Source organism: Struthio camelus, chromosome 7 (assembly GCF_040807025.1).
Source record: "Struthio camelus isolate bStrCam1 chromosome 7, bStrCam1.hap1, whole genome shotgun sequence".
Classification (NCBI taxonomy): domain Eukaryota; kingdom Metazoa; phylum Chordata; class Aves; order Struthioniformes; family Struthionidae; genus Struthio; species Struthio camelus.
The window spans coordinates 24,075,578-24,103,267 of record NC_090948.1 but is presented as its reverse complement, the minus strand read 5'-3'; the positions used below and the strand labels follow the sequence as shown (position 1 = coordinate 24,103,267).

Here is a 27,690-nt window from a genome sequence, read left to right as displayed (position 1 = left end):
TTTCTGAAGCTGGACACACCAAAATTGCTAGCTGCTTTTGGACATCTTGGCTAAAATGCACAGATCCCAGCTCTTCCCAGCAGGCACCCCATGGGCTCTGTTCTCCCAGTGGGTCCTGGGGCTGTGCCCCCTCCTGCTATACAGACACAGTAAGGAATGAGTTTTTTTTTATGGCTGAATAACCTTTGTCCTGCCACCACTTCTACAGGCTCTGGCCAAGAGGAAAATAAAAACCATGAATGTGAATGACTGATTGGCATGGAGTCATCATAGTTTTTTGTATGATTTCATGTGACCTATGTCCCAACCTCAGGCACAAAAGCATCTGGACATAATAATACTTATTTATAAATAACATTGTATCATCATTTGTTTAAAAAGAAGTAAATCCTAATGTTGATTATTTTTGAACACACCATGAGCTTTCTGACATAATGAAAAGACAGGAAGAGTCCCAAAGCTGGCATTTCCCCAAAAATGTCGATTGTTGTGGGAAAGGAGACAGAGTAAGCTTCCTGCTTTTGTAGAGGGAACTTATTTTTTGAAATAAGATAAACTTAGAGCACTGCTTTTGTAAAGATCTAGGTTTATTTTACTTACTGATATCACATGCACATCAGCAGGCAGCGCCAAGGTGGAAGTGAGCCTCTGTCTGTATTTGTTAGCCGTATGTTTGACCGAGTCCATTCACAGTGCAGAGCAAAGCATGCTTGTAACGTGCATGGGAATGTCCTGGGGCCAGAAATTGTGAGGTGCAGAGTAGGAGACTGGAAACACTGTTGTCCTTCCTCTGGCACAGGGTAACTGCTCTGCCTTGGCTGGGCAGCACAGCAGCGAGACTCTGCAGGGCCTGCACAGGGAGAGATCAGGGGCACAGTCTGGTCATTGCCCAAGTTATTTGGCTGATACCTAAACACTGTGGGCACCTGTTCACAGGTAGCACAAAGGCGGTTCAAAAATCACATCATCTCCTACTGCCCAGTTCCCAAGTAGCTACTGTGTCTTGAACATAACCTCCAAGCAGATGGCTAAAGCTGAGAGCAAACCTTTTTCACATGAGCAACACATGACCTCAGAGAACCACTGCACAGCAAAACTCACAACAATACAATGTTTCCCCCCTGCACTGACTATCTGTTCCCATGCTCTGAATAAAAGCATTTTAGGGTGACTTGTTGCTGCACTTGCAATTTCCTGACATAGCCAGACGGCATGCTTGATCCTGCAGACATTCTTCTGATGTCTCTTGATGACTGAGAAAGTAGCAGCAGGGACTTAAGCTGGGATCTACTAAAGACAAATGGAAAGATGCTCTTTCACTTCAGCAGTTTGGTTAAGGCACATATCCCTCCCACTGTCCCACTGGTGATGTGGCTCTAAGTTCAAGGGTGCCATAACTGTTGCACACTGTGAAAGGCAGACAAAATTTATCCCCAAGTTGGTCATAAAGTGGCAAATCACCGTAACCTGCACTTATATGCCTTTGTGTATGAGCCAAGCTCAGCCCCAATACAAACGGGTCCTAACTTCTACTGAAGGCTATGAGCTAAGTAAGTCGCAGTGGAACGCCACTACTCCCAGCCATTTATACCACAGAGGGATAGCGTATGTATTTGTAGGGGTGCTGGAGCTGGTAACAATCAGAGTCCTATCTCCATGTCAGCCAGCCAGCCAGCCAGAGGGTGTAAATCGTATTTTGCAGGATGAGCATTACAAGGCTGATTGTGTATCTGAACCCACCTGATCTGCCTGAGGACTAGAAACAGACGTGAAGTTTTCCTTTGCCCCAGCTTGTGATCAGGCAGAAGAGTCTTTCTGACAGAGCATCTTGCTGGGTGACTTCAGAAAAGAGCTGTGAGCAGAGAAGTTATAGCTTGATTCTAGTTATAACCAAAGCCTCTCATGAGAGGAAGCCTCTCATGAGGCTTTACTACAGCTGACGCTACTGTAAGGGGCAGGCTGGGCTCCAGCTGCTAGTAAGGACTGCTCTGCTGTCACTCTGTGGTCTAAGCTTTACTGTCATTGCAGGTGAACCAAGGGAGCAACAAAGTCCTGGGATCTGGCCTGGGATATCTGGAACACATTTGCCAACTGATTGAGAAGATTGGGCAGCTACAGGAGCACAACTTGCGGCTCCAAAAGCAAGTGTGCAGCTTACAAAAAGAGCAGAAGATGAGCCAGATAAAGGAGGTAAGCAGACACCATCATATATTTCATTAAATGACATATATATATATACTCACGGACCAGCCCACCCAGGCTGGGTGTTCTGGTCTTCAGGGAGCCCTTGTCCACCACAGCAGCCTCAGCCTCCCTTAGAGGGTGGGCTTGGATTTCTACTGGTATTGAATTTTGTTTCCTAAATATCCTAGTTACCATATGCTTGCTTCTGTTCATTTGAAAAGGATCCATCTCACCTTGTGAGATGGCCAGCTCAGAATCAGGAGCTTTAACTTGTCTGCAGTTGAAGGTTTCCCCCATAACACATCTCCCTTTGTCAATGTTATCAAAACAAAACATTTCCACAGACAGCCCCCCCCCCCTTCCCTAAGCAGTTCTGTTTTGAATTGAAATACATTTTGAGGCAAGTTGAAAGCTCTTTCTTTTCCTTCTGGTTTTAAACTGTCAGAATCCCAGAAGTCCCACAAAATAGACACAATGGGAAAGAGAAGCTGTAGTACAGCTACCCAATTCTCATCCTCTCTTTTCCTTTCTGCCTTTCTGAAGTGAGCTGCCAGATGAAGAATCTCCAAAATGAAACATCTCATTTGTCTTTTTTATCAGCCAGTACTAGCTGTGGAATTTGCCTCAAATTTTCGATTCATTTCAGCTTCCTTTCAAACAGCATTTTTTAGCCCCGGCATGTTTTGCTCAGCTCTACCCAACCTCTGTTTCTCAGTTCCTTTTCTTTGGCCACCACACCGGGTTTCCAGCTCTTCTCTTCCTCTCCCTTTCTTCTGTCTTCTTTTTATTTATTTTATCACCCCCAAAGGAACAGGAGAGGTTTGTCAAACTCAGCTGTTTCTTCTCAGCTATGCTGTGGCGAGGCTTTTATTTTCCTGACAGTGTCATTCCCCCCCCACCCGGTGCTGCTCTCCCACCTGCTGGGTCTGGATCTGCAGTAGGTGACTGACTCCTTCTCAGAGCCAAAGCGAAGTTGTGAGTCAGGTCACAAAGCAGCAGAGCCCGTCATTTCCATGTAGCCATCTCTCACACTCAGAAGAATGCAGCCTCCTACATAGAGCCTGGGAATTGTTAATGCATTTCCTGAAGCTCTACAACTGTGAGTCATTGCTCAAAGTAACTCTTCCAAGCTGCAATTTCAAGGTTAAATCCTCATCTGGTGTACGTGCCCCCTCCTCCCCAGCTCCCACTAAAATGAAAGACACTGTGCTTTCATTTAAATATTTGAAACTTTGATCTTTTTGGTATTTTTCAAGATGTCTCAGCAGAGCCTTTTCAGCTGCACATCTCACACTGTTCAGCAGGGAATCCAACCCCCAGTTGTAACATTCAGCACTTGGCACTTCCAGCACACTGCAAAACCGGGTGCTCACTCTTGGGTATTGCTTTGGTGCCTGTGCCTCTTGTATCAGAACAGCTTTCTGTCATTCTCCTCTTCAGTCTCATAGCCCCTCTGTATGCAAGAGAAACACCACTCTCCCCATTAGCCAAGAGATATGGGTGCTGAGAGGATACTGTCCGTGTACTGTCCATGTGGCACCTTGGAGTGTGTCCTAAGATTGCTTTCCAGACCGCGTGCACTCTCCAGGCAGACCATGAGCATGGAAAGATTTCCATATCCTAAATGCAGCTAGGGAACACACAACTCCCAGAGCAGAGAAGGCTTAGTGAGGCATTAAAAGCTGGTTCTGGGTATCACCAAACATACACATATAGGGGTGGCAGACGGCCTATGCTCTCATCACTGCTCTTCAGAGCAGTACCGACATCCCCATGGGGAACGATAACATTTCTACAAGCACTCAAGTAATGCAGGTTGCTGAAGTCGATAGAGCTATACTGATTGATTCCACAAGGCCCTAGGCAGGTCACATCACAAGAAGCTGAAAGCACACCATAACTCACAGGACTGGCCTTGCCCAAGCAGGACGACTGAAAACTTTGAACATTTGGGAAGCCTTCTTTTATCATCATTCTTCCAAGCAAATTTTCCCCAGAGAAGTATTTAATCTTTGGCAAAATGCTGTGCTGTTGCACCCCCCTGCCAGAGGGTGCATGGATCCCCCTCCAAAAGCAAGGGACATATCCTTGCCTTTGCTGTGAATCTCATCGTCTTAATGACTTCCGCCCTTATGAAGAGACCTCCCAGACATAATTGCAGCAGGTGCTGCTGGGTATGGTGTTGATCCTGGGACACCGTTACTCTACATCTGCTGCTCTGCAAAGAAATCTTTAATGACCTGGGCCAAAAGGATCACCCGTCATCAGCTTTTCAAGCACCCCCACCAAGCTGTAGCTACTGCAAAATGCCATATTCGTCATATTCAAATGAGATGTTACGTTGAAACTGTCAGTTGCTTGTGGGTCTCCAAAGGTGCTAAACTGGTGTTTGCCTGTCCTGGCTCCAATACCAATAAAAAGTTTGATTCCCTTTCCTCTTCCACTCGATAAACCTTCCTTGCTTCCTGCCCTCCTAAACTCTTGTACAAAATGGTTGCGCAAGGCAGAACATTTCCCCCACCCAACATCATGCCAGTTACAGGAGAAATGAGCCATACCGTACTCAGATAAAAGGACTGCTCTGTAATAAGCCCCAAAGAATGGAGAGATGTAACAAAATGGAAAATCTTGATTCAATTCCAAATGCCCTCATGAAACATCTTCATGTAAAGCCATTTAAAAGACACTAAAACATCACTGCTTTGGCAAACAACTGAAGTACCACATACAGTGTATCTGTGTGATAACATTTAAGCAAACTATGGCATCCCATCAATAAAAATACAAGATATTGTTGTCTGTGCACGTTCCCAAACAAATAACATTATCTTAAAATGTGAATCACTGTTATAGCAGTTCTGTTTATTTATACAAATGCCTCAGTTGAGCAGCTGTGTGTTTAGAAACTTGTGTTCAACTCCTGGGAAGCAAATCCAAAAGATGCTGAGTATCAGGCAATTTAATTTAAACACCTAGGGATTTTCAGCATGTCACTTACGCATTGAATATTAGTCACTACTCTCTGTGCTTCAGCTTCCCAGCCTTCGGCAGAAACTGCAAGGTTCAGAGCACCCAGTGCAATCTCCACCCTTTCAGGACCAGCTGGCTAACAAACTCATTTACTGAGGAAAACTATTTTAGGGGTGAAGAACCCCAAATATATGAAATCATAACCCCTCCAGAGGACTGTTACAACCTGACTATAAATGGCGAATATAAACTGACATCTTCCACTTCAGATCAGTAGAGCTGCTCCTATTTCTACTAGTCAAGGACCTCAATGTCCAAAAGTTGGGCACTCACAAACAGAACCGTCCCTGACTGAGAGGAACATCAGTGTCAATGTTGTAAAGACACTGTAGAATTCACCTCAAGCAGAAAAGGGACCAAAGAATCTCATAGAGAAACTATATAGCTAAGACAGGACTTCAGTAAAACCCGGGAGCAGATGGGAAACAGAACAATTGATGTTTGCAGTGGTGGTTTCAGAAGCTGAGAAAAACCTGGGCTCTCCTGAATTTTTGGGGTTACTACAGAAATGCTGAAATTACTGCTTGGTTCAAACCACAGCACTAGGATTTCATACATGGCATTCATTCGTGTTTGGGTTGCCCCATTGGAAAGAAATGCCTCATTTGTCAGATTCAGTTTGATTTGAAACTCTTCTGATGTCTGGGCCTGCTTGCAGACAGAGATTTGGTTCTGGCTCATTTCTGTTCAAAATGTTTCATTTGGGAGCACTAGTGTCAGATTCTCAGTCGCTCTCAAAAGTTGGATGCAATCATCGATTTTTCTGATATCAGCAGAGTCCCAGAGTGTCACAATTACAAGGATTACTAAATGATCAGGCAAAGAATTCACATAGGCTCAAGACGACATGCAACTCAGCTTGTTAAAATATTTTCCTCTGCTGAATAGCTATTGCATGGATAAACAAGGAACTGCTTTACTACATTCTCGCTTTAGCTTTATAGCTTTAAGAAAACTCTTACCAATGGAAAATCTACATTACCACCTCCAGGCTGCTTGGCCATTTACCGAGCTAAATCATTTGTCTGGGTCCTGACAGGTCTCGGGATGAGGTGGGCATCCCTGGGCTGGAATGCTTGCAATCTGTCTGCACTAGCATACTGCCCAGTTACTTTGGGCTGTTGCAGCCTAACAGTCTGCATACTTTCTTCTTGTTTGGTGTAGGAGTACCTTCTGCAGCATTGCTCTTGTGGAGCTGCCAGCGTCTTCCTCAACTCATACCAAGAGGTGAAAACGTTTTTTACTGGGAGGAGCAGACCTCACAGCCTCTTGGTTCAGACTGGAAACCCTTCAGATCTTTCCATCATCCCAGAAATAGGAGCGAACACTGAAAAGCTGAGCAGCTGCAGTGGTGAGTTCAAATACCTCCAGCCTACAGTCATGCTTGTCACCAACTGCTGAAATAACCTGACCAGCAACTTCCTTTTCCCTAGGAAGGACAGATGGGAACAAAGCAAGGTGTTAGCTTCCCAGCTAAGGTTTAATTCTACTAAGAGATGCATTTTAAAATGCTTTGTCTACACCAGGAATTTAACACTTGCTTCTTCACACAAGCATTTTTGTGAAGCAGGCATTTTTGCCCAGTGAAGATGTGGCTACAGAGATTAGGACAAATGCATTATCAAACATGTCTGTCTGGTGGAAACTTGGCATGGCTGAATCAGTGCATTAGCACAGCCCCTTTGTGGGGCTTTGAGATCCTCCCCAACCAAGATATAATTTGATCTAAGATGGAAAGCCTTAAGCCTATTATTAGTCTGCTACTATCTCAAGCAGGCAGAGAACACATTCCTAGAGCATAACTTATTCTATAGACCAAGCTGCAAAGCTTGGATTCAGAGACCAACTTTTCCAGAAGGCTGAGAAGGACTGGGCTCAGCCTACTGATAATAAAGCCAGCTGAAAAGTCTGGAGCCAAACTTAGATGTGAACTAGCCCACTAAATGAGGCTGATTAGTTTATTTTGAACCTTGGATCTGGGTCTGCCTGGTGAAATGCATAGCAGCAACACACTTCCTGGTAGGATTCAGTCAGAATGTAATGGCCTTTGAGATCTCTAGTGCAGAAATGCTCTTTCCTCTCCCCGCTACCTTTCCTGGCAATTTCAGAGCAGGTCCGGAAGAAAAATAAGACCATGAGGAAGCCATTAGAAAGTCTGCCCTAGTCAGACACTTGCTTGGGCTCTTTGCAGCAAAGCAAGGTAGAAACAGAGCGCAGTGTGGAGCCACCCATCTGTAGGGGTCTCATCCTGTCTGGAGTCACAACTTGCTGGTGAAACTGCTCAGAGGCCATACTAGCAGGCCGCTGCCGAGAAATGTGAGCAAGCCCTTGCATTTCATTGCAGGAAGTGAGAGATACCCAGAATCAGGAAACAGCCAGCTGATGATGGGGCTCAGGAAATCATTGAACAATAGGAGCAACAAGGAGAATGAGTTCAGAGAAGCCTGTGGCGTGGCTGAGGGACAAGCTTTTCCATCAAAGGACCCTGCAGTAAGAAAGGTGAGTTACAAGCTTGGAGCCAGACCTCTAGTGGGATCTGTGGAATAAGCAGGGAGAAGTTCTGCTCAGGCAAACGTCAAGAGAGCGAAGTGGGGCTCCTGGAAGAACAAACTGGCCCTGTCTGCTACTGAGCAGGGCAGGAAAAGTGAGGGCAAGGGTGGCCTGTGCCTCCCTAGTCCCAGCCTTAAACAAAGATGATGGCTACCTCCATATGACGAGAAAGGCACAACCATAGTACGAGCCTGGCACAAGGGAGAACAGCACTACAGATAGTGGTATTGGCTTTATCCCTTGCTAACTCCCGACACTTGATGCATAAAGTATCTTCACTACTGCTGCTATTGAGATTAAAGCAAGCATACATTTATTAGCAGACATGAACATTTTAGTGGGTTGACCTTAGCCGGGAATACTTGTTGCCAGATTGGCAGTGTGTTAGTGTAATTAACTTCAACCCCCCCAAAGCCTGTTTCAGAGAAACCCTATCACTGAAATCCAAGGAAGCCAGGGTAAATGCTTTTCCTCTCCCTCTCTTTCCCATTGTTTGTGGCTGCCTCAGCACTTTTAGGTTCCTGTGGGGATCAGAAGTGCTGAAATACCAGGGCAGAGGCTGTAATCGGAGTATTCCCAGCCTTACAGGAAAGAGGAAAGAGTGGGTCTCTCACGGGAAAGACCTTCTCATGAAATTTCCACCCCAAAGTTGCAAATGGGTAGCAAACATTTGGATGAACTTCAGAGACCCAATCAAGGCTGAATTCTGGAAGGTGCTTAGTGCTCTGGCTTGCATCCAGCAAAGTTCTTGAGTATGAGCGTTATTTTAAGCACCTGGGAAGCTCTGATGACTTCACAGGACTGTGGAATCAAGTGCCACACTCTTTAACCTGAATCCTAGTGCTCTCTTACACCACACCTTAGTATTGTCACTCTTTCACTCTATACTCTGAGCATGAACTATCCCATTTACTTTACAACTGCAGGTACTGTATGGAAATCCTGCCACACTAGTTCCTGGTTACTAAGTGCTATATATGTGAACTGGCAGTCTAATACAAAAGAGACAAAAGGTGGAGGAAAGAGGGTATCATCACCCACATGTGAGGGACTGCAGGGCAGAGCTGAGAACAGAGCCCAGTCTGTTCCCAACACCCTGAAACGGTTTCCCTGGCATGTTATTTATCAGTTTATTTGTCTTTATTTTTAGGGTCTGGACATCAGTAAGAACATCTCGGTATGTACTGCTTTTGATGAATGTATTTAATTTATATCTGCGTTGTCAGGGACCAAGCCCCTATAGTGCATTATATATGAACAAAAGAGGATCACTGACCCCAAAACTTACTGTCAAAGTAACAGCCCCACATACATTCTTCTTATGCCTGACTGTATTTGATCCATTGTTCTCCCATACTCATTGCAGGCAACAGCTAGCTGGTCTTCAGAAGTAAGCAACTGCTCAGGCTTCCTGTGATATTAACAGTGCTTGCTTTTCTGGGGCATCCCCAGGACTAGCTTTGTTGAGGCCTTCAAAACCTGTCCACAACATATGTTATTCTTAGTAATAACACAGAGGTTTGATATTTTCATGAATAAAGTCTCACTTAAGAGCAATTAACTCAATAGCACTGAAACCAGTATTGCAGTTTTCAGCTGAGCCCATGACCTCATCTGAAGTTTTCAATTGAAAACTTAGTGGACCCTAAAGAAGAATTACTGCAATATGCTCTCCCCAGCTTGCTGTGTGAGTTGCTTGGCAGCTGTCAGGTTCTGCTCCCAAGGTGGCCACAATTCACAGAGCGATCCCTTTGCTGCATGGCGCAGTGGGGAAGGCACCTTGGGAGACACAGAACAATGCCACAAATGTGACAATGGTTCTGAGAACTTCACTAAAACAGGCATCATTTCTGCCCATTAAGTTAGCCCTGGGAAATGTTCTTTTTCATTCTGTCCCCAAGGTTTTCCAGCCATTACTTTAGGATTTTTTTTTTTTTTTTGGAAACATAGCACATTTGAACTCACCAGGATGAGTTCAGTCCTGGAAGGAACATGGGGGAAAGCCTCATGAGACTTCCTGATCTCCTGAAAATCACTATTAGCGTTTCAAATGTAAGTGCCCAGTAGCTGTGGCTTACAGACATGATGGAGAAACAAAGCCTTGTTCTTTTAAAATTCAGGGTCCACAAAATGTTGCCACCTTGAAAATGGCTGATACCAACACACTTATGCCTGTCAGAAAGGAAAAGGGAGTTAAACTGTTTTTTTAGGTTGTTTTTGTTGTAAATGGTCCCTTGTGCGGATGTAAGTAGGTAGGAAAAATCTGCCTTTAGGCACCTCCTCAGCGCTCACCAGCAAAGTGCTTTCATTTTCTGAAACATTAACTCAGAAAGAACAGCAGGGTCCTAGACACAGAAACGTTACCAGGGCAAAATACAAGAGAGAAGGTGTTACTGATAGTCGATCAATCCCATCTTACTACGTAACTAAAACTAAAGTCCTCCCCACCTGCCCAAAACAAAAAAAACTCGAAGCAACGGTTGGTATCATATGGAGTTGGGGGGGTGGAGGGGTCACAGCCCTATATTACCTCTACCAGGAGTGAAGCTCTTGCTAGGAAAGTAGTTTGAGTGGGATACCCGAAGTGTCATATGCTGGCCAGGTGAGGTCTGCCAGCAGCCAGCTTCTGGCCTTGCAAGCTGTGGTTTGGTTTTGCTCCCTAGGGTGAAAGCCATGCCTGGGGGAGAATGAGAGATCTTATGAGGAAGACACGGCTGAGAAACCAGAGCAAGCTGGGGCTGTCCTCTGCTGCTCTGAAGAGGTCCTGCCCACAGCTGTACAGGTAAGGCAGAGCTGTGGGAGGCTTTCACTTAGCATTGGGAGGAGGTGTTGAGAGATTTACCTGTGGTTGCTGCTGAGCCAGAGGACCCCTCCTTATTTACATCCTATTGCATACTGGTGGTCCTGGCCAGCACTGCCTTTTGCTTCCTTAGGGTCCAGGTGCTTTAAGATCCCAACAGGATAATGTTACCTGTGTGAGAAATAACGGAAAAACTGAGGTTCCTCCCCACAAAGAAGGCACTCCCACCCAGTAGGACAAAGGGATGTTCACAACTGCCCAGAGCTAGTCCATACTCTAATCTTTTTTCTTTCGGGCCCTCCTAAGCATTCCAGTCAAGGTTAATGCTCTCTCCCATCCTGCTTCACACCTTTCATCTAGGGGAACAGTAACCCATAATGCCTCTGATGCATGACAGGGTGGGACAGTCAGAATCAGCTGGAAGGTTTCCTCTCAGAGGAAGAGGAGATATGGTTTGCTGAGTATGTGCTCTTGGGTGGGTCCTGCTCATTGCTATGGATGAATGTTTAGGGAAAGCACAAGGTCTCACCTCTATTAGGAGGTCCATGCTGGTCCCTTGGATTAGTTTATCTACTAGGCTAGTTCCGGTCTGGCTTATACCTGAGCTATCCTGTGCAGTGGACATCTCTTTCCAAGGTGATGGCAGCACTGTCAGCTGCCCATTGCACAGGTACTCTCTATACGTTTACCAAGTACTCCCAGCTGGCCTCCTGAATTTGTGGTGGTCGTGTAGGTAAGTAGGTAATAGGAAGAGCCTGGGTATCTCACTCACTGAAGCAACAGTATCACATGGAGCTGGGTACCTCCCTGTGTTTTTTCAGCTGTGATCTTAGTAATCTTGACTGGAACAGCTCAAACGTGCCCTCCGTAGGTTTTAGTGGGGGTGATGGTTGGAAAACAGCAGTTGTTTAAGCACTCAGGAATGTCTCATTGTTCCCCTTAGACAGCCTGTACCTACTTTACAAAATGCAAAAGGGAACTAGGAATCTTGTAGTTACAGCTGGAAAAACCTCTATAGTTCATGGAGCGATTTTTCCAGCTGGGAAGAGCTTGGTTGGGGCCCAAACACACGTAACAGGCAAGCTTCCTGCTATTGTTTGGGAAACTGAAAGAAACACAAAGCAGAAAGAGATCAAACAGTTCCAGCTAAAATAAATGGTGAACCAGCTGGGGAAAAAATACAAACTCTCGTGAACCTCCCAGCTCAATCTAAATTAGAACCAAGCATTATTTGGGCTTCAGAAAAGTCCTGTCTCTGTAACCTCCTGCCTGGCCTTTTCTCTGCAGCGCTGAGGATACTGCCAGTGCACCCTGCATGAGAAGCACAGGCTAGATCCTCATCTAGCTAAATCTGTGCAGTTCCACTGAAGGACTGGCCCAATAGTTCCTAATAGAAATAGCGTTGCTACTTTTGTGTATGCCTTAGACCAAACTACAGCTGTCATGGAAACGTTAGAGAACAAGACCTGGCTGGAACTGGAGAGCCCCAGAAATCTTACATGTTGATTTTTTTTTTTCCAGACTGCTTTCTGTAGCTGCTAAAATGTCTTTCTCTTTTGCCTCTAAGGCTCTTCCTCCCACATATCTACATATATGCCTTACCCCTACCCATGCCCTATACTCCCTGCAGTCTTCCTTCTCCCACTTCCTGGCTCTTGTTCCCCAGCCCTACCTCTATTTGCTCTTGCTCTCTTTGGCCCACATCCCTGGGTACAACATTGCATTGCATTGCATTGACACTGGCCTTTTCACTGGTGCCTAGAAAAGCTGGTAACCCTACTCCTGTGGCACTCTGGGCACCTAACTGCCCTCAGGCTCCTTTGAAATAAAAAGTTAGGCCTTAGGGGATCAGTGGAAGCCCTGCAAATGCTGCTAGACAGAAAGCCAGGCTCCCCCCACAGCAGTACTATGATGGTAAAACAAGAAACTCTTGCTGGGCTCCAGTTCTTGGCAGAGGGAACATTAAAGCCCTCAGCATTTAAAGCCACTGTCTTTGTTGCAGTTTATGAAACACGTTTGCCCTGGCTCCTGGTCTTGTTCATACATGCAGCATATGGGATCAGCTGGCTTTTGCTTACTCAGGCTTCCTTGGGCTCTGAGATATCTCCTAAGGTCTTGAACTGGAACAGGCTGGAGCCTGTTGTCCTGTATTAACATATAGCTCTGAAGGAAGCACAGATTTCTTGCTTTTGACACCCAGTCCCACTTGAGTCATTCAGGCAATTAGAGAAAGTCTCTTTGTTTTTGTAACTAGGTCAAAGCAAATCCCCTTTCATGCTCCCACTCTGCATATGATGAATGATCTGCTTGAGGGTGGTTGTTTTGTTTTTCTTTTCTGACTTTTTTTTTTTAAACGTCCACAAAAGAATTCTCATAGTAGAGAGAACCTGGAGCTTCCAGAGGGAGAAATGGGGGCCTGCCAAGGTAAACACACGGCACAAGACTCAGTGGTTTGTTGTACATTGTTCTCAACAGGCTGCGTTTTTCATTTCATTTTCTTTTTCCTGCTAGTGCTTTTACTCCCACAAAGGAAAGCCTATTTTGTGCAAACGGCCAGTGCAGACCTATGAAAGACTTGATCACAGTGTTATGAACTTAAGCAGTGCATGGATCTGGATCTGACCTATGACAGAAAAGTAGATTTATTCCCCAAGTCATTGGGGAGCGATCCCTCTGCCCAGAGCAAGGAACACTTCCAAGATGGCCCCCAAGACAAGACCTTTTTGCCATTCCACTTTGACTTTGTTTTAGTGATGAAAATTGTTCTCAAAGGGTAGCTAAACATCAAAAGGGCAAACGCTTGCCCTAGATAAACAACTAAACCGACTGAGGCTGGTTTGAATAGCGTGGAGAGAACCCAGGCTAGCCTGTGAAAGCTGGGCTGCAAATTCTACAGGAATTTGCCTTGATCATTTTATTGCCCGTATATTGTCAGTCTATCTGACATTATAAAATACATGGGAAGACATATCTGGCTAGATTGGTGTTGCTACCCCCAAAACTCCAGGGTCACAGAGGAATGCAGAGGACCTTTGTGTCATTTTCCCTCACTCTCTCCAGTTCCCTGGAAGACAAGCAAACAGGTTCACAGGTGGCCGCTGCTTCCTGAGACTGCTGTGGAAAGCAGCCCAGCCCAGCGGTTGTTTTGCGGCTGCCAGAGATACAGAGGCAGCCATACCTGTGAAAGCAGCTGTATGCAGGAGCTTTTCTGACACTATCTCCAATCCTTTTCTAGGGCAGGAACTGAATGGGGAAGCTTTGGACAGTCACAGGCTGGCGTTCCTGCTCAGGCACAGCTACCTACGTATCTATGAGAGCTGTCACTTTAATGTAGCTGTGTGGGAATGAGCTAATCTAAAGTTAAGGTGTCTTTTATTGCGAGGATGTTAGTTGCAGTTTGACAGCTGCACAAAAGCTGGCTGCTGTATGATGCCCATGTTCTGGCTGGGGTGAAATAAGTTAGGCAGGACAGTACAGTCCCAACACGGCAAAAGCCACACTCAGAACTGTCTTGCACAAAGGCTGACAAGTGCCCCAGAAGCAGAGCCCAAGAGCTTATGCAACTCTGAATGCTGTACTTCATTGGGAAGTTACTACCAAGGGACACCTGCGCTTGCCAGAGCTGTGGGGTAGCCAAAGAATCGGAGAATAGAAGTCCAGGCAGAAGTTTGACTTTTTTTCATTGCATAAGCTGATGAAACAAAAATCATGCAACACAAATTAAAAAGAAAAAAAGGCTTGCACCACATCAAACAGGACTTAAATTTGAAAATTTTATCAGTAGCTTTGAAATACTGCATTTTTGAGAAAAACAGCTTTTCTTTCTTAAATAGCAATTGTTTAAAAAGATGTTCCAAAAGATTCATCTTTCATTAGACATGGACCTAACAAAGCTGTTAAAACCAAACAGGACACATCACACCCATTTGAAATAAGTGTAATAAGCAGCAAAAAAGAATTAAGCTAGATACAGTCCAGAACAGCTTAGTCTTGTTCTTCACAATGTTTCATTCCCTACTTACTACTTCAGCCAGAATTTTAAACTTCCTTGTGATGCTTAGCCATGAGCCTATCCCTCCCCCTCCCTTCCAGCTAGGCAGAAAATACTGGTTGTTCTCTACAGATGGACACATTTTATTTTCTTATGTTATGACTCCATGCCAAGTGATGCATTTTATAGCTCCCTTTTTTGGATGCTGCCACAAATATTTGGACAGCATCTGTTTTGGAATTTCAAACTGGAGAGGGGGGAAATTATTACTCTGGGTGCAGCTTGGATGTTGGGTACATATACACAGCATATTAATGCCAAAAATACATCCAAATGTTCTGACCGCTGTCAACTTTAATTGTATTTTCCCATTTGTTAAGGCCAGATATTATGTCTTCAGAGCTGAGGAAAACCGAGAGGAACTCCATGATTGTTCTGGGGCAAAATACAAAGAATGAGAACATATGGCCTTTCTGATAACCCAAATGGAACAAGGTAAAAGAATTAGTAAAGAATGATGTTTTGCTTTGTTTTTTTGCCTGCTTTCAGAATAGAAGTGACACAATCCTGTTCCTTCATCCAGACATGTTCCAATGTGCAAAGACAAAGAATAAGTCAGATTTTTGAAGTTTAATTTTTAGGGGTTTTTGTCTGTTGAGGATTGGCCCAAATGCTTTTTTTTTTTTTTTTTTTTTTTAAAAAGCCCAGTTTAAAAAAAAGTTAATTTAAGGCCTCCAATCATTAAAGCTTCATCACACAGGCCATTTGCATTGCACTCAAGAAACGCAGCAGCAAATTCAGTTATCTGCAGTCTTAGTCAAAACACTCCAAATAATAAACCAACCATATACTATGGGAATGGACAGTCTACCCATAATTTAAGCTAAGAGAAACATACCTTCCAGAAGATGGAAGGTTCAGCTGAGTAAGAACTTAGTCCACTGGCTAAGTGCAAAGAATCCCTTTTTAATCTCTAATCTTCACTGCCTGTTCTTGTTTCAGAAAGGAAAGAGGGGAACATCAATGGACACAGAACTGAAAATCCCAGGGTTACTTTGTGCAACTTGCATACTACAGCTGTCAACAGAGGAACTCTGATTTGGTGTTGAAAGAGGGAGCAGAGAGATTGAGAGAGGTGTGTGGAGAGATGTGTGCTCAGCTATGCCTGGCTTCACTCCCAACTCTGAATTATGCTTACAAAACCAAACCCCATGAAAACCATAGCCAGCATCTCAGCAACGTAACCAATAGGGACTTTTAAATAAGATTTGGTAAATCTTTTTCTGCTCTGGGTTAGGAACAGAATCACCTGAAGTACTGAAGCTTTTAAGTTATCATTGCTTTCTGGGGACCTTCTCCAGGTGAAGGAAGCTAAGCCTTACAGAAGACAACAGTACCTGGAAAAGTGCCAGACTCCTTGTCCAGGGCAGCAATAGTTGATGGGGAGAATAGCTTCCGCCCTCTAGGGAGGTAGGTGCCAGCAGAGACTGCAGCTCAAACAAGAGCTGCACCCAGCCAGCAATACAGGCTTGGTGGCATCCAAAAGAAGAACCAAGTCTGTGAAGCAAAGATATCCTAAAAGGCTGTTCCCAAATCTACCCTTCACTTCTAATTCTGTGGGGGAGCTCCTTCTGTGAAGGCCTCTTTACTTTGGTGCTGCCCCATGCAAAAACCAGCTTCCATGCAGGCTCACTGCAGTGAGCAGAGCAAGGGGTACCCCAGGAATCAATCTTTTGAGAGACCTGAGTGAGGGTGCATTGAAGACAGCACCTCAGCTGCACTGGGCAGCCCAGCTCTCTGCCCTGTTAATCTTTAAGGGGACAAGGCTTGAATTTCCACTTTTAAGTTATAAGTTAAGGACCCCTGGAGGCTGCAGTGGCCATCTGACGAACACGCTGGACCTGCGCTGCCTCTGCTGGGAAAGAGTACAGGGGAGAGCAGGGCTGCAAGGAAGAGTCATTCAACTATACGTATGCTTTCTCTTCCCTCTTAAGGGCTATTCTTTTGGGTCCTAACTTCTTTATAACACTAGGGCCATGTTTGGTGGCTACCTTATTGCCCTGTGTTCACTAATTTCAGACTCGGGCTACAGGGAGCGTGTCCTTCTAAAGGTCCCATTGCTGCTCCGGTCTCTGCACACTAGCTCTTACTGATTCTAGCATTCATGCACATGGAGTAAGAGTTTAGATAAACTATCTTTACTTCTTGTTACAAGGCTATTCTACCCATTAAATTATAATTGTAAAAAAAAAAAAAGTCACATAACTGCAGTTTAACCCCTCCCATTCCCTACCCATCCTTACTTGCTTGAGAACAGGTTTGAGAAGCCAGCAGGAACAGGCCAGCTTTAGCAGGCTCAGCCTTTGAGTAACAGATGCTTCCCCTATGCTGACCCAGATCAGCTGAAGCCCACAAAACAAGAGAACAGGATCTGAAATTCAGAATATCCCAACCCAGGAAGGTTGGTTTGATCTCAGTTCTAGGACCAAGCAGTGTGAGGTGAAGGCTACTCTTAATTGGAAGGACAGGCCACACTCTGACAGCATGGCTGTAGTTTGTGAGAATGACTGGAGGCAGCCCAGGCCTGTTTCTGAGTGCTCAGAATGCTTTCAGGGAAGTTCAATATTACTGTTGTTACTTAACAACAAAAAGCAAAAGTTTGTGCTGACTGAGTTAACACCTTGAAGTAAGTGCTGTGTTCAATATTTCAGTTGTCATTAGTTTTAGCTGCTGCAGGACTCAGTTATTCACTGTATATCTTCCTAGCTTCATCAAAAGCTAGAAAGATTTATAACTTGATTATTCTGTGAATAGTCAGCATATCTCCATGAACAGAGGGGGCAAAAAATCCTATACTATCTTATACCCTCCATTATCCTATACCCTCCATTATCCTTCCAGCTTTACAGAGACTATAAGGAATGTGAATCAGTGCAGAACTGGACTTAAAGTATTAAGACTAGCATCATAAACTGGTATTTTTTTTATAACTACATTCCCATTATATAATTATTTTTAAACTAGAATGAACTAGCATTTTTTACCACAGCATTATATGAAATATATTCATGTATTTCCAGAAATATATTTATACTATGTAACATACTGTATAGTTCTCTACTCCAGGATGCATTGTAATACAAGCATAAAATTTAATAAAACATCACTATTATGAAATAAATTTGCTTCAGAGCTTTATTAAAACCTGGGCTGAGATGCAGTAAGTGCTACACATTTAAAGGCTTCAGGTGAGCACAGCTGGTCAAGAAGAAAATTGTTACCTCCAGACTTTTAAAGTACTTAGCTCTGCAAAAATGTAGGTTTGTTCCTTTGAGGCTGGTGCTGTTCTTGAAGAAACTCTGAGGAACAGGAGAGCCTTTGGAAAGGTCACAGGTAATGCCTGACAGTGGCTGTTTGTTTTGGAGAGCTCTGTCTCTAGGAGCTGTTCCTGGACTTTGTTGCAAAGCTGCAGAGCAGGCAGACGATGAGGGGCAACAGACAACACTTGACAAGACAAGGGTGAAGGCATCTGGGACAAGGCATGCAGACACTCAGAATTAAGATGCATTTCTGAAAGTCTGGATTCATTACCAGTAGTGCACAACAGCTCTTTCCTACGAAGGGCTAGGATAGGGACCCAACATTTGGGTGACTGATTTTGCAGATAGCTCACGGAATAGGGCACCTACAGCCATTATCCCACTCATAGGCCTTCTACCTTGCAAAGCCAGCACCAGCCCTGGAGACCATGAGCAGCCACATCACACCTGAGTGCAGCTGCCCGTGAGTAGCCACATCACACCTGAGTGCAGCTGCCACATACATGCCACTGCTCCCTAGTCTCCCAGCTGTATTAACTTTGCTCCCAAGAGCTTCTGCAAGCTCATACAACCCCTTTAAAAAAGGGTATTTCTCCCCAGGACTCCTAGAGTTGCCAAACTCCTGTTTGCCATCACTGCTGTCTAGATTATCAGGGGAATTTGGCACTGCTGAACATACACTCCATACTGACCCAGTTATACAGCCAAACTACAGGTGCTGTGGGTTGCTGTCAACATTAGTTTAGATTCCTCCAGGTGGAGGAAAGCTGCATGGTTCAGAAGGGTGGCATGGGCTGTGAGTGAGGGAGAGGCTGTGGAAGAGCAGCCCTGCAGCCAGCCAGCACCTATGTGTTATCCCATTAACAGGAAGCTAAAGATACTGACACGGGAGAAGACACACACTCAAACTAGAAGAGAAGTAGAGAAGGAGGTCAGCGAGACCCATCTAAGGGAAGGAAAGGCCTGGGAGGAAGGCCAGGAATTTGCCTGGGAACACAGCAAGGGAAGAGAGTTTTGCAAAAGGGAAGGCTGCAGCACAAAGGGGCAGTGAAAGGCTCTAGCACACCCCAGTGGGGAGGGAGAAGAACAGACAGCCTGTGGAAGAGGGGGGTGAGGTGGCCAAGGAAGAGGCCTCAGGGCTGCCAGCTTTTGCCTGAGCCAGCGCTTCACAGGGGCAACTTGGCCCCGCTGCTATTCGTGCCTTTCCCCTCCTGCTAGTGGCCAAGTAGTGTCCCTTAAATACAAAAGGATTCCCAGAAAGAGGAAAGGGAATGCAGTTTGCTTCCTTGCTCCCGCACCTTCACTTACCACTGCGTTTGGCAGCAGCCCATTAGCAAGATCCAGCTGGGCACAGGAAGTGACAGTCCCTGCAGGGACCTAGTGGATCCCTGAGACTATGGCCCCGGCTGCTTCAGCACGTGCACAGGCAGCTAACCTTTGTAGGTATATATCTGTCTGCTTTACAGACAGGCATGGGAAGGCTCCAGCAGCCAGGAGGTGCTTTTAGATATTTGCTAGCAAATGGAATTACAGAGCACCCTGCTTGGAGTACTGAAAAGATGCAGCCAGTACCACATCTAAGTGCCCAGTTACCTGACATTACAGACAGCTGTTAAAACCAGGTCATACAGCACATTTTATGAAGGTACACACAGTTTTCCTAGAAATCTGCACCAGTACCAAGGCCACATAATTGTCACCTTCCTCCTTTAGGAATGGCTTTGTTGACCTATTCCTAACTGATGATTTCTCTAGCCTGTGATCACCTTCCCCCTCCTACCATAGGACTTGGAGGAATCCCTCTTCTCTTATCCTAGGTAGAGTTTGAAAGACAAGACTGTCCAAGTGCCAGTTGTCCTTGAGTTGGGGAAAAGCAGTTCTGCCAGAAAAGTTAAAACACAATGAGGCGATTCCTGAAATTTGTTGGAATGAGGAATTTAAAACAGTTTCCACCACCTGGAAACACCATCCAATCTCACACAGTACAGCAGCAGCCAATTAAACTAAACAGTATCTGCTACACCAAGCAAGGCAGTACTCAGGTTTTTTTGCTTCTAAGAACTTAGGAGCAGTTCTGCCCTTTAAAAGGGAGGTAAGTAGTATGTTTCAAGAGGCTTCCCCCTGTCTTTTTGCAGGGGGAGTTTCTAGTCAGTCTGTGAAAACAGCAAGTACTTTTCCTCCCCTCAGAAGTCCTTGCTCAAGAATTACTACATACTTTAAAACATACACATCCCCAAAGCAAACAAAAACCAAAATGAAATCAACAACTTAAGTGCAAGTGCAGGAACCACAGCTCCCTAAGCCTGGTCAGGAGGGGGAAAAAACAGTGGCACCCAGTCTCCCCACAACATTGGGAAGTTTGGAATAATCCAGACATGAAGTTATCCTCCATCTGCTCAACTGCTGTAACTGAGTACACCAGACAGACCTTCCCCTGCAAATGCTCAAAGTGAGTTATTTCTCATCTCTAAAGCATCTCCATGAACTGTTACGCTAGTAGTGGTATCAAATAAGCTGCAATTTGAGAGCTTTGAGGACTACTCCTAACTGTCTGCTCTCACATGACGATTCAAAGTCAGTCCTTAAACCCAGTTTGAGTCTATTTCTGATGTTCAGATCACCTAGGCCCTTTGACTCTTTGTCAGAAAGGCTGATGTTTTCTGTTCTCTGCCTCAAGTAGCTTTTTATCTGCCCCTTTCTCTTCAGGACAGGGGAGGCAGGTTCATGTACATCACTAGGTAGACCTAGCTGCAGAGCACTTTGCTACCCCTTCCTCTGAGTCCTGCCACATGAGCACAGCCCCAGCTTATCTGGGGAGCCCCAGGACACTTGTGTGATTCCCCCTCAGCAAGTTCCCTGCAACCCTGTGCAGTCCAAATACCAGGTCTGCCTCTCCCAAACACAACAGATCAGCACAGAATTTGCTTTAATTAGTTTTACTGAACTTCCAGTCAGCATTTAAGATGAGTCAAGGTAAATGCTTTTGAAAGGCTAGCTTAGTCACCGACAGAAATGCAGGTGCCACACAGCATCACTCCTATTTCAGGCTGTAGCTTCCCAGGATCCCAGGTGACAACAGGGGCTCCCTCTTGAGGGCAGACACTCAACACCAACCCCAGAGCAGAACAGCAGAGACAGCATTTGGAGAACCATCTGTCAAACTGTCAGGATTATTTTGCCTTGCAACCCCAGACAAGGGCCTACAGCTAGAGCCCTGAAACACATTCCTGTTCTACTCGCATACTCTGGGTTAGCTAGAACGATCCCCACAGACAAGCGGGTTTAGCAGCTACTTTATTGCAGTACATTTATTTCATGCATTACAGGTGTCTTCCTTTGCCACAGCACAGCAGCCACAAGCACCATACACAGAACTGCCCCAGCAGCAAAGCCCAGAGCCCAAGGGACTGCTGCATGCATAGCTGCTCCTGTGGGAGGGAGAGGTCTCAGTTAGGACTCCCTGGCCCTGAGTACAGGAACATATTAGGTTCTCTTTCCACAGGAAAGACTCATACAAGCCCCCTTCCCCAGCCTGGATACAGTGGGCCTACACACTTACCAAGGCCATCCATAGCAGTTTTCAGTCTTAGCTGATCCTGCAGGAGGATCACAGGGCCTTTACTGGTGACATGGGAGACATTCTCCTGAAGGTGATGTTCAGCACTCCTTTTACCCCCTACAGGACAGGGGAAGTTTTAGATGAAATGCATGGTCCTGAATATCATGTTAGGCAGAGAGACCCTTGCCAACACCTACTCTGGGCCCAGGGAGCAGATGCTCTGTATTCCCATTGCACATTGTCTGCCACATTCTGTCCAACTCTGTCTGTCAACAGACAGCCAAAATGTCTAAGTGGGTAAGAACAGGACTAAGAGCCTATGAAGGCATCTGCTTCCTTGGTATGAGGGCAAAGATCCTTCCTCAGCAGAAAGGAGCAGCAAGTGCCCCATAGAGCATCACCAACAGAATCAGTCAGTAGGATCTGTGTTCCTCTCCCCCCCCCCCCCCACACACATTGGGGACTAGACCCTTGTTGTCTCTTTTGGTTTTGGTAGGGAAGCAGCAAGGATAGGGCACTCACTGGCTCCAGCAGGACAGGTGGTGGTGCAAGATCCCTGTATAGACTGGTGGCACACTGAGGCACTGCAGTGCAGATGCACCTAAAAAGAAGGGGCATGGCCTTGAATCAGAGTCAACATCTGTGGATAGACAGCGTGCTGGTCTCAGAAATGAGAAGGCAGTAAAATTGCTGTGGTTTGCTTCATCTGCAGGCTTTAGCCTGGAGCCCTCTGTTACCTGCTATCAGAGGGCTTTGATACCTCTACCATACAGCCTTCAAACTGAGGTCAGCTCTGGAGTTACAGCACTTCTCCCTAACACCTGGGATTAACACAGCTGTTCAAACACCACTACACTGACCACTGCCTAGGCAGAGCTGGAACCAGCTTTTAGTACTGATCTCAGCAACACTGAGCAAGCAAGGCATGGTGAACTTCATGACTCCTGCTCAGAAGTTCCCAAGATTCAGGGCCCAGATGCTTTCCAAGTTCCAAGAGCTACTTCTAAACAATCTCTTGAACAAAGTTTTTTTTAGAGAATACTTATCAATGTGGCTAGACCATGCACCCTAAGCTAGTTCAACAGAACAGCTTAGGCAGGCAGCAAGCTAGCACTTGTTCAGTCAGAGCCACTCTTTCAGTATTTTCATTTTCTGCGAGATACCTCCAAAGAGGCATCTTACCACTACTGCATTCGTCTCAGATAAGTGAAGAGTTTTATACTAACCTCTGCCCATCCCATTTCAAGAGAGGATCTTCCTAGCCTTTGGAGCCCCAAGAAGGCCAAGAGTCTCATCGGTAAAAAGGGGTTTTTATTGCTCATACTTGTTATTTGATCTCAAGAACATACTAGCTCCAAGAGGAGGATCTTACCAGCCCAGAGAGCATCTGTTGGGAAGTAGCGTCCACAAACGTGAACGTGTAGAGGGTGAAACGCTGGTAGTGAGAGGGGAACTGTAGTCCTGAGGCAGTACCCAGGGGCACTAGCTGTGTCTGGTAGTTGTCCCCTTTATAGGGACACCTGAGAAGAAAAGATCAGCAGTGAAGAGGAGTCAGGCACTCCCCTAACCCAAAACTATCTACAAATCACTCACCCATCCACCAAGACTGGCCACTGTGGCTGTTGATGGGGATGAATGCTTGGAGTGGCCCAGCAGTGGTGCAAGACAAGAACCAGTGCTGGGTCCATTCTCTGAAGGATCTGGACCTCTGCATAGATGGGGTCTCTCAGAGCCTTCACCACAGGATAGTCACCATCAGTATAGTAGGATCTATAGCTTTCATCTGAGTCAGAAGAAATACACAAAAACAGATCAGGAATAGCAGTTAGAGATAGCCATGGCAGCAAGTCCCCAACGTGGCAGGTGAATCCTGGTACTGCTTCTCACCTATGAGGACTCCCTTATCACCAGATACAGGGACCAGAGCCCTGCACCGAGAGGGGATAGCAAGTCCTGTCGCCCTCCTACCTGAGGCAATGCGCATCTCCAAAGATAGAGGACCAGGCTGGGACACAGCAGGGAGTGGCGGCAATGTGAAGACCTGAACACTCAAGGGAATGAAGTTCCCACTGATGGGGTAACTGCAGCGTACATGTAACCTGGTGGGACAAGAAAACCCCAAGTCAGGTAGATGACCCAAGGTCACTCTCACATCCCTTTTCTCTAGTATACACAACCCATAATCTTCTTTGGAAATGCTGTGGCAATATGACTAATCAGTGTATCCCTTAACTACTTGAATTTCTCTTCAGAGTGCAGACTTGAGTCTGCAAAGTGTAACTGATCAACATCAGCTTTATACCCGCTAGCTGGAGATGTACCAGTCCCTAGCCTATTCCAGTACCCCTGCTGCAAGTTCAGAACTTGTGACAAGTAGGAATTTCTCTAGAGATGCTGGATATAGTGGCATTTGTTAATACCAGCCCCAGAATATTACCTGAAAGTGCTGTCCCTAGTGATGGAGCCAAGCTTCCCAGTCTTCACATCTCTAGATGCCACCAACTCATTCTCATATATGCCCTGGTCTCCAACCACCTGCATTGACAGACCAGTTATTGAGGCATCAGTAAAGTCAGGTTGGATTAACGTCAGACTGGAGAACAGTGTCTGGCCTCTGAAAGTCTATAGGGCATCTAAGTGGAGGTTTCCAAGTCGCGGCCCTAAACAGCCAAGCCACTGCAGGTTGTTTGAGGTCTGCAAACTCCTGCTATTCCAGCCTAGTGACCACTGCAGCTGTTACCTGAAAAGTAGTGCCACAGGCAGAGAGTGGGAACTGGTACACAACAAACACATTGTTCTTCACTACAGGAATGCAGCCACTACTGTGTCCACTGGCCAGATGCACAGACTCCAGGATAATGGGTGGCAGAGTCACATCCCGAGAGACTGCAATGGAGAACTGGCCATCTGGTGTGCAATGAGCTGTAACTGGAAGAAAACAGAACTCAGTCTTGAGCTGAGGGAAAGCAAGTGGGAAGGAGGGCAAGTTTCAACCACTACAGGAAAGATAAGGGCAACAAATTCTGCAAACTCTCCTGCCCAAAGTCCACAGAGCAAGTGTGGAACACAGTATGACAGAGGTGTAACCAACTCTGTTGCCTCACATCTGATAGTAACACTGTAATTCTGGCCATAAATCCAGGTTTGGTTGCAATACAGATTAAAGGCTGGACACTTCAATGGGGTAGAGTATTCTCTACAGCCAAAAATGCAGCCCTACACCATTTACCCACTGGTACACACCAGCCCTGCTCCACCACAGAAATGAGGTATCCCACTCATCAGCTCCTCCAGGATGCCAAGAGGAGAGTTACTCACACACACTTACCTGTGTTACCATAGTAACAAGGCTTCACCCTGTCCCTAGGATTGTAACAACAGCCTCGCTCTTCACACTCTCCCCAGTTTATGGGCACAGAGGCACAGGGAAGCCGATCTTGGCTGTCAACAGCAGAACAGACGCTACTGCTTGGAGCATCCAGGGCTGGAAGAGACAGCAGGAGCTTCCAGTAGAAGCACAAGAATAGGGGGAGAAAGATACAGGGGACATTGCATGGAAAAGCATCCCAATGACTCTGCATGCAAGGAAGGGTCATACACTCGGGTGAGGGGTCAAAATCATGGCATGGAGCTAGCCTGGAAGCCCACTGCAGGGCTACAGACTGGAGCATCATCTCTTCAGAAGTGGCCTGCATTTCCCTGGAACAGGGACTCACACTATAGTCATGTACAGGAAACATGATCACAAGGGATCAGTCAAGAGAAGGTGTTCTGGATTAACTGTGGCAGCTGGGAAAAGGACATTCTAATACATACAGCCTATGGCTCAATCCATGGACTTGCAGAGACTCACGTGGTCAGAATATGGCCAGGAGACATCCACTTGCTCCATCCGCAAGGTAAGCACAAGTCCCCAGCAAGCTGGTGGCTCCTATGTCTGAACCCTTCTGAGGGGTCTTCTGTGCAGTGCTAAGAAGTCCCCTTTCCTTCCAATCCCCTCACTGTCTGCCTAGGAACAGCCACCAAAAGGGAAGCGCATTCACAGCCACAAGCAGGTGTCTAAAGAGATGTCAGAGCCTTACCAGGAAGGTCCACAGGGCACCTGAGCAGCTTCTCTTCATGGAGAACCTTTTGCCCAGCAGCATCTGCCCCTTCAATCCCAACCAGCATGAAGTAATTGCCTGCCTGGGGGGAAGAACCACACAGGTCAGGGCTGGGCAGTCAGAGCAGCAGTAGCTGCAGCCCCAGTAGGGCTCCTAAGGTCACTCACCCATTCAAAGACATAGCAGCCAGTATATGAGATGGACACTTTCCTGGAGCCATCTGGAGTCCCAGACACCCAGAGACCACAGCTGGAGTCATTCTGCACAGCATGTGCCTTCCCCTCTGTATCTAGGGGTAGAGAAAACAGCAGGAAAGGCCTAAACATCCCACAGAGGAGACAGCAACAGCTACAGCACCACTTTTCTGTGGGAAACACTGTTCCACCTAGCACTAGGGTCTGTGCCAGCAGAGAAAGAGCTGTAAAGGAATGAGGCTTCCAAGATTATGCATCTACTCCACCCAAGTGTTAGACCACTGGGTTATACAGCCAGCCCCCAGTACACAAACACAAAGTTGTTAGACAGCACTTCCCAGCAAAACTAGCCCACTTCTCATTTCAGCTATACCTGGAAGCATGCAACAATACAGCAATAAGAAAGTTTATTGACATAATCCTCGCTTACCCCAAGCGGTCAGTACAAGAGAAGCATTTCCCTCCCAGCCTGGGGGCAGGGTGAGCTGCAGGTTTCCTTGGCCACAAGCCAGCATGGTGAGATCAGCAAAAAAGCCACCCTGAACCTCCATAATCAAAGCTAAGGGATCAAGCAATCCCCAGAAAAATATAGCACTAAACAAGACCCCAGCCTGCCCTACTGCACCCATCCTGCTCTCCTGCTAAGGACCATACAGCACCTGTTTTTAGCCTAGCCCTTTTAAATTGTGAGGCCACCTGGCATCAGAAAGAGCCAAGCTAGAAAATCCTGAAGTGGCCAGGTGGACCCAGTCCAGCATTTTAGCACCTTCATTGTCTTCACCTGGGCCTGGACCCATCACACTCCTCTTGCATCCTTTAGAGAAAACCACAGATAGGAGCTGAGCTTATGTCAAGAGATGGGTCCATATTCATATCACAGAGATAAGAGGAACTCATTTGTGCAATTTATTCTGGAGCTATAGAATGGAGACTTCAAGCCTTTTTTTCTGGCTCAGAGTTCTCTTCACCTACGGCCCATCCACGAGATCCACTTGCTTTTTCTTCATGTACCCTACTGGCTGCCCTGACTGCTCATGAGGTGGCACGAGTGCAAAAAGCTGTGTGTCCATATGAGAAGGGGTGAGAGGAGAAGGGAAGGACAAAAGCAGAAAAGGGAATCTGCTCCCCTCTGATAGATACCCTACATGTTCTTTTTCTCTTTTTAAAGGTGCCACTGCTTCAAATGCTGGACAAGGCGCTGTCACATAGCCACAGAAATACCCCTCCACACCCACATGTGAACTAGGAAGCTCGAGGTTTTCCACATGTTAAAGGAGATGATTCCTCTTAAAAGCTTCAGGTTGTGGACTACAAGCCTATTGGCAGTACGGGTTGTGTAGGGTAGCTGCAGGGGCACTGTTTCTCAACTTTTGCAGGCCTGGCTGCTAGGGGACATGACCATATGCTCTGTGGGACCCCGTCCCCCAAAAGCTTTTTGTGGCTAGTGTTTGAGCAGAGCTCATGAAGCAAATATACTTGCCTTGCTCTCTGCCCTGGCACCAGGCACCCATGGTGGAGAGGTGCTGGGGGAAAACATTTGGACTTTGGCAGGGAGGCTCCATGTCTCTAAAAACTGAGAGCTGTGCCAAGAAAGACTGCTCAAATCTCACAGCCACTGTGAGACATTAAACGTTTCCTTTGACTCACTGCTACCTCTCGTTTACTGGTTAAAGAAAAATAAATAAGTTAGGTACTTTGGAGCTGATTTTTATTCTTGTTAGATAGGAGTTTTCATTACACTTAATTACACTACGCATTATATTTTCATTACACTTAACCTAGTGACACTTTGCTTATGCTGATAGGAAAAATGTCTACAGATACCAGAAGAATAACTATATTTGAAGCAACATTGGGAGTGGTGTAGATTCACCACAGCAATACCTGTGCTGGCAAGTGTTTCATATAAGTGCTCTTTCTTCTCTACACACACACATTTGCCAGCCATTCTGGATGATG

General features: G+C 46.0%; 2 protein-coding genes across 6 annotated transcripts in view; one reads left to right on the top strand and one right to left on the bottom strand.

The window, feature by feature from the left end:
- Positions 1-17,736, top strand: part of LOC104141786 (uncharacterized) — a 36,216-nt gene extending 18,480 nt beyond the window's left edge. For all 4 annotated transcript variants that reach the window (XM_068950332.1, XM_068950331.1, XM_068950335.1 and 1 more), the window contains exons 3-9: positions 2,029-2,190; positions 6,379-6,565; positions 7,559-7,713; positions 8,915-8,941; positions 10,428-10,546; positions 14,936-15,050; positions 15,558-17,736. In XM_068950332.1, the coding sequence (XP_068806433.1) occupies positions 2,029-2,190; positions 6,379-6,565; positions 7,559-7,713; positions 8,915-8,941; positions 10,428-10,546; positions 14,936-15,032 (747 nt within the window). In that variant the 3' untranslated portion in view covers positions 15,033-15,050; positions 15,558-17,736. The remainder of the gene's footprint in view (positions 1-2,028; positions 2,191-6,378; positions 6,566-7,558; positions 7,714-8,914; positions 8,942-10,427; positions 10,547-14,935; positions 15,051-15,557) is intronic.
- On the bottom strand, positions 1,774-26,360 carry LOC104141784 (zona pellucida sperm-binding protein 4). 2 transcript variants are annotated; one of them, XM_068950330.1, is made up of 12 exons: positions 26,162-26,360; positions 25,705-25,826; positions 25,517-25,619; positions 24,763-24,918; positions 24,175-24,362; positions 23,872-23,969; positions 23,403-23,533; positions 23,028-23,217; positions 22,807-22,954; positions 21,957-22,035; positions 21,435-21,551; positions 1,774-1,852 (listed from the first exon to the last, which is right to left on the bottom strand). In XM_068950330.1, the coding sequence occupies exons 1-12, from the start codon at positions 26,358-26,360 to the stop codon at positions 1,842-1,844; spliced, it is 1,542 nt and encodes a 513-aa protein (XP_068806431.1). In that variant the 3' UTR covers positions 1,774-1,841. The 2 variants fall into 2 exon arrangements, with proteins under 2 accessions (XP_068806431.1, XP_068806430.1); XM_068950329.1 differs by lacking the exon at positions 1,774-1,852 and adding an exon at positions 21,167-21,303.
- Positions 26,361-27,690: the final 1,330 nt, after the last annotated feature.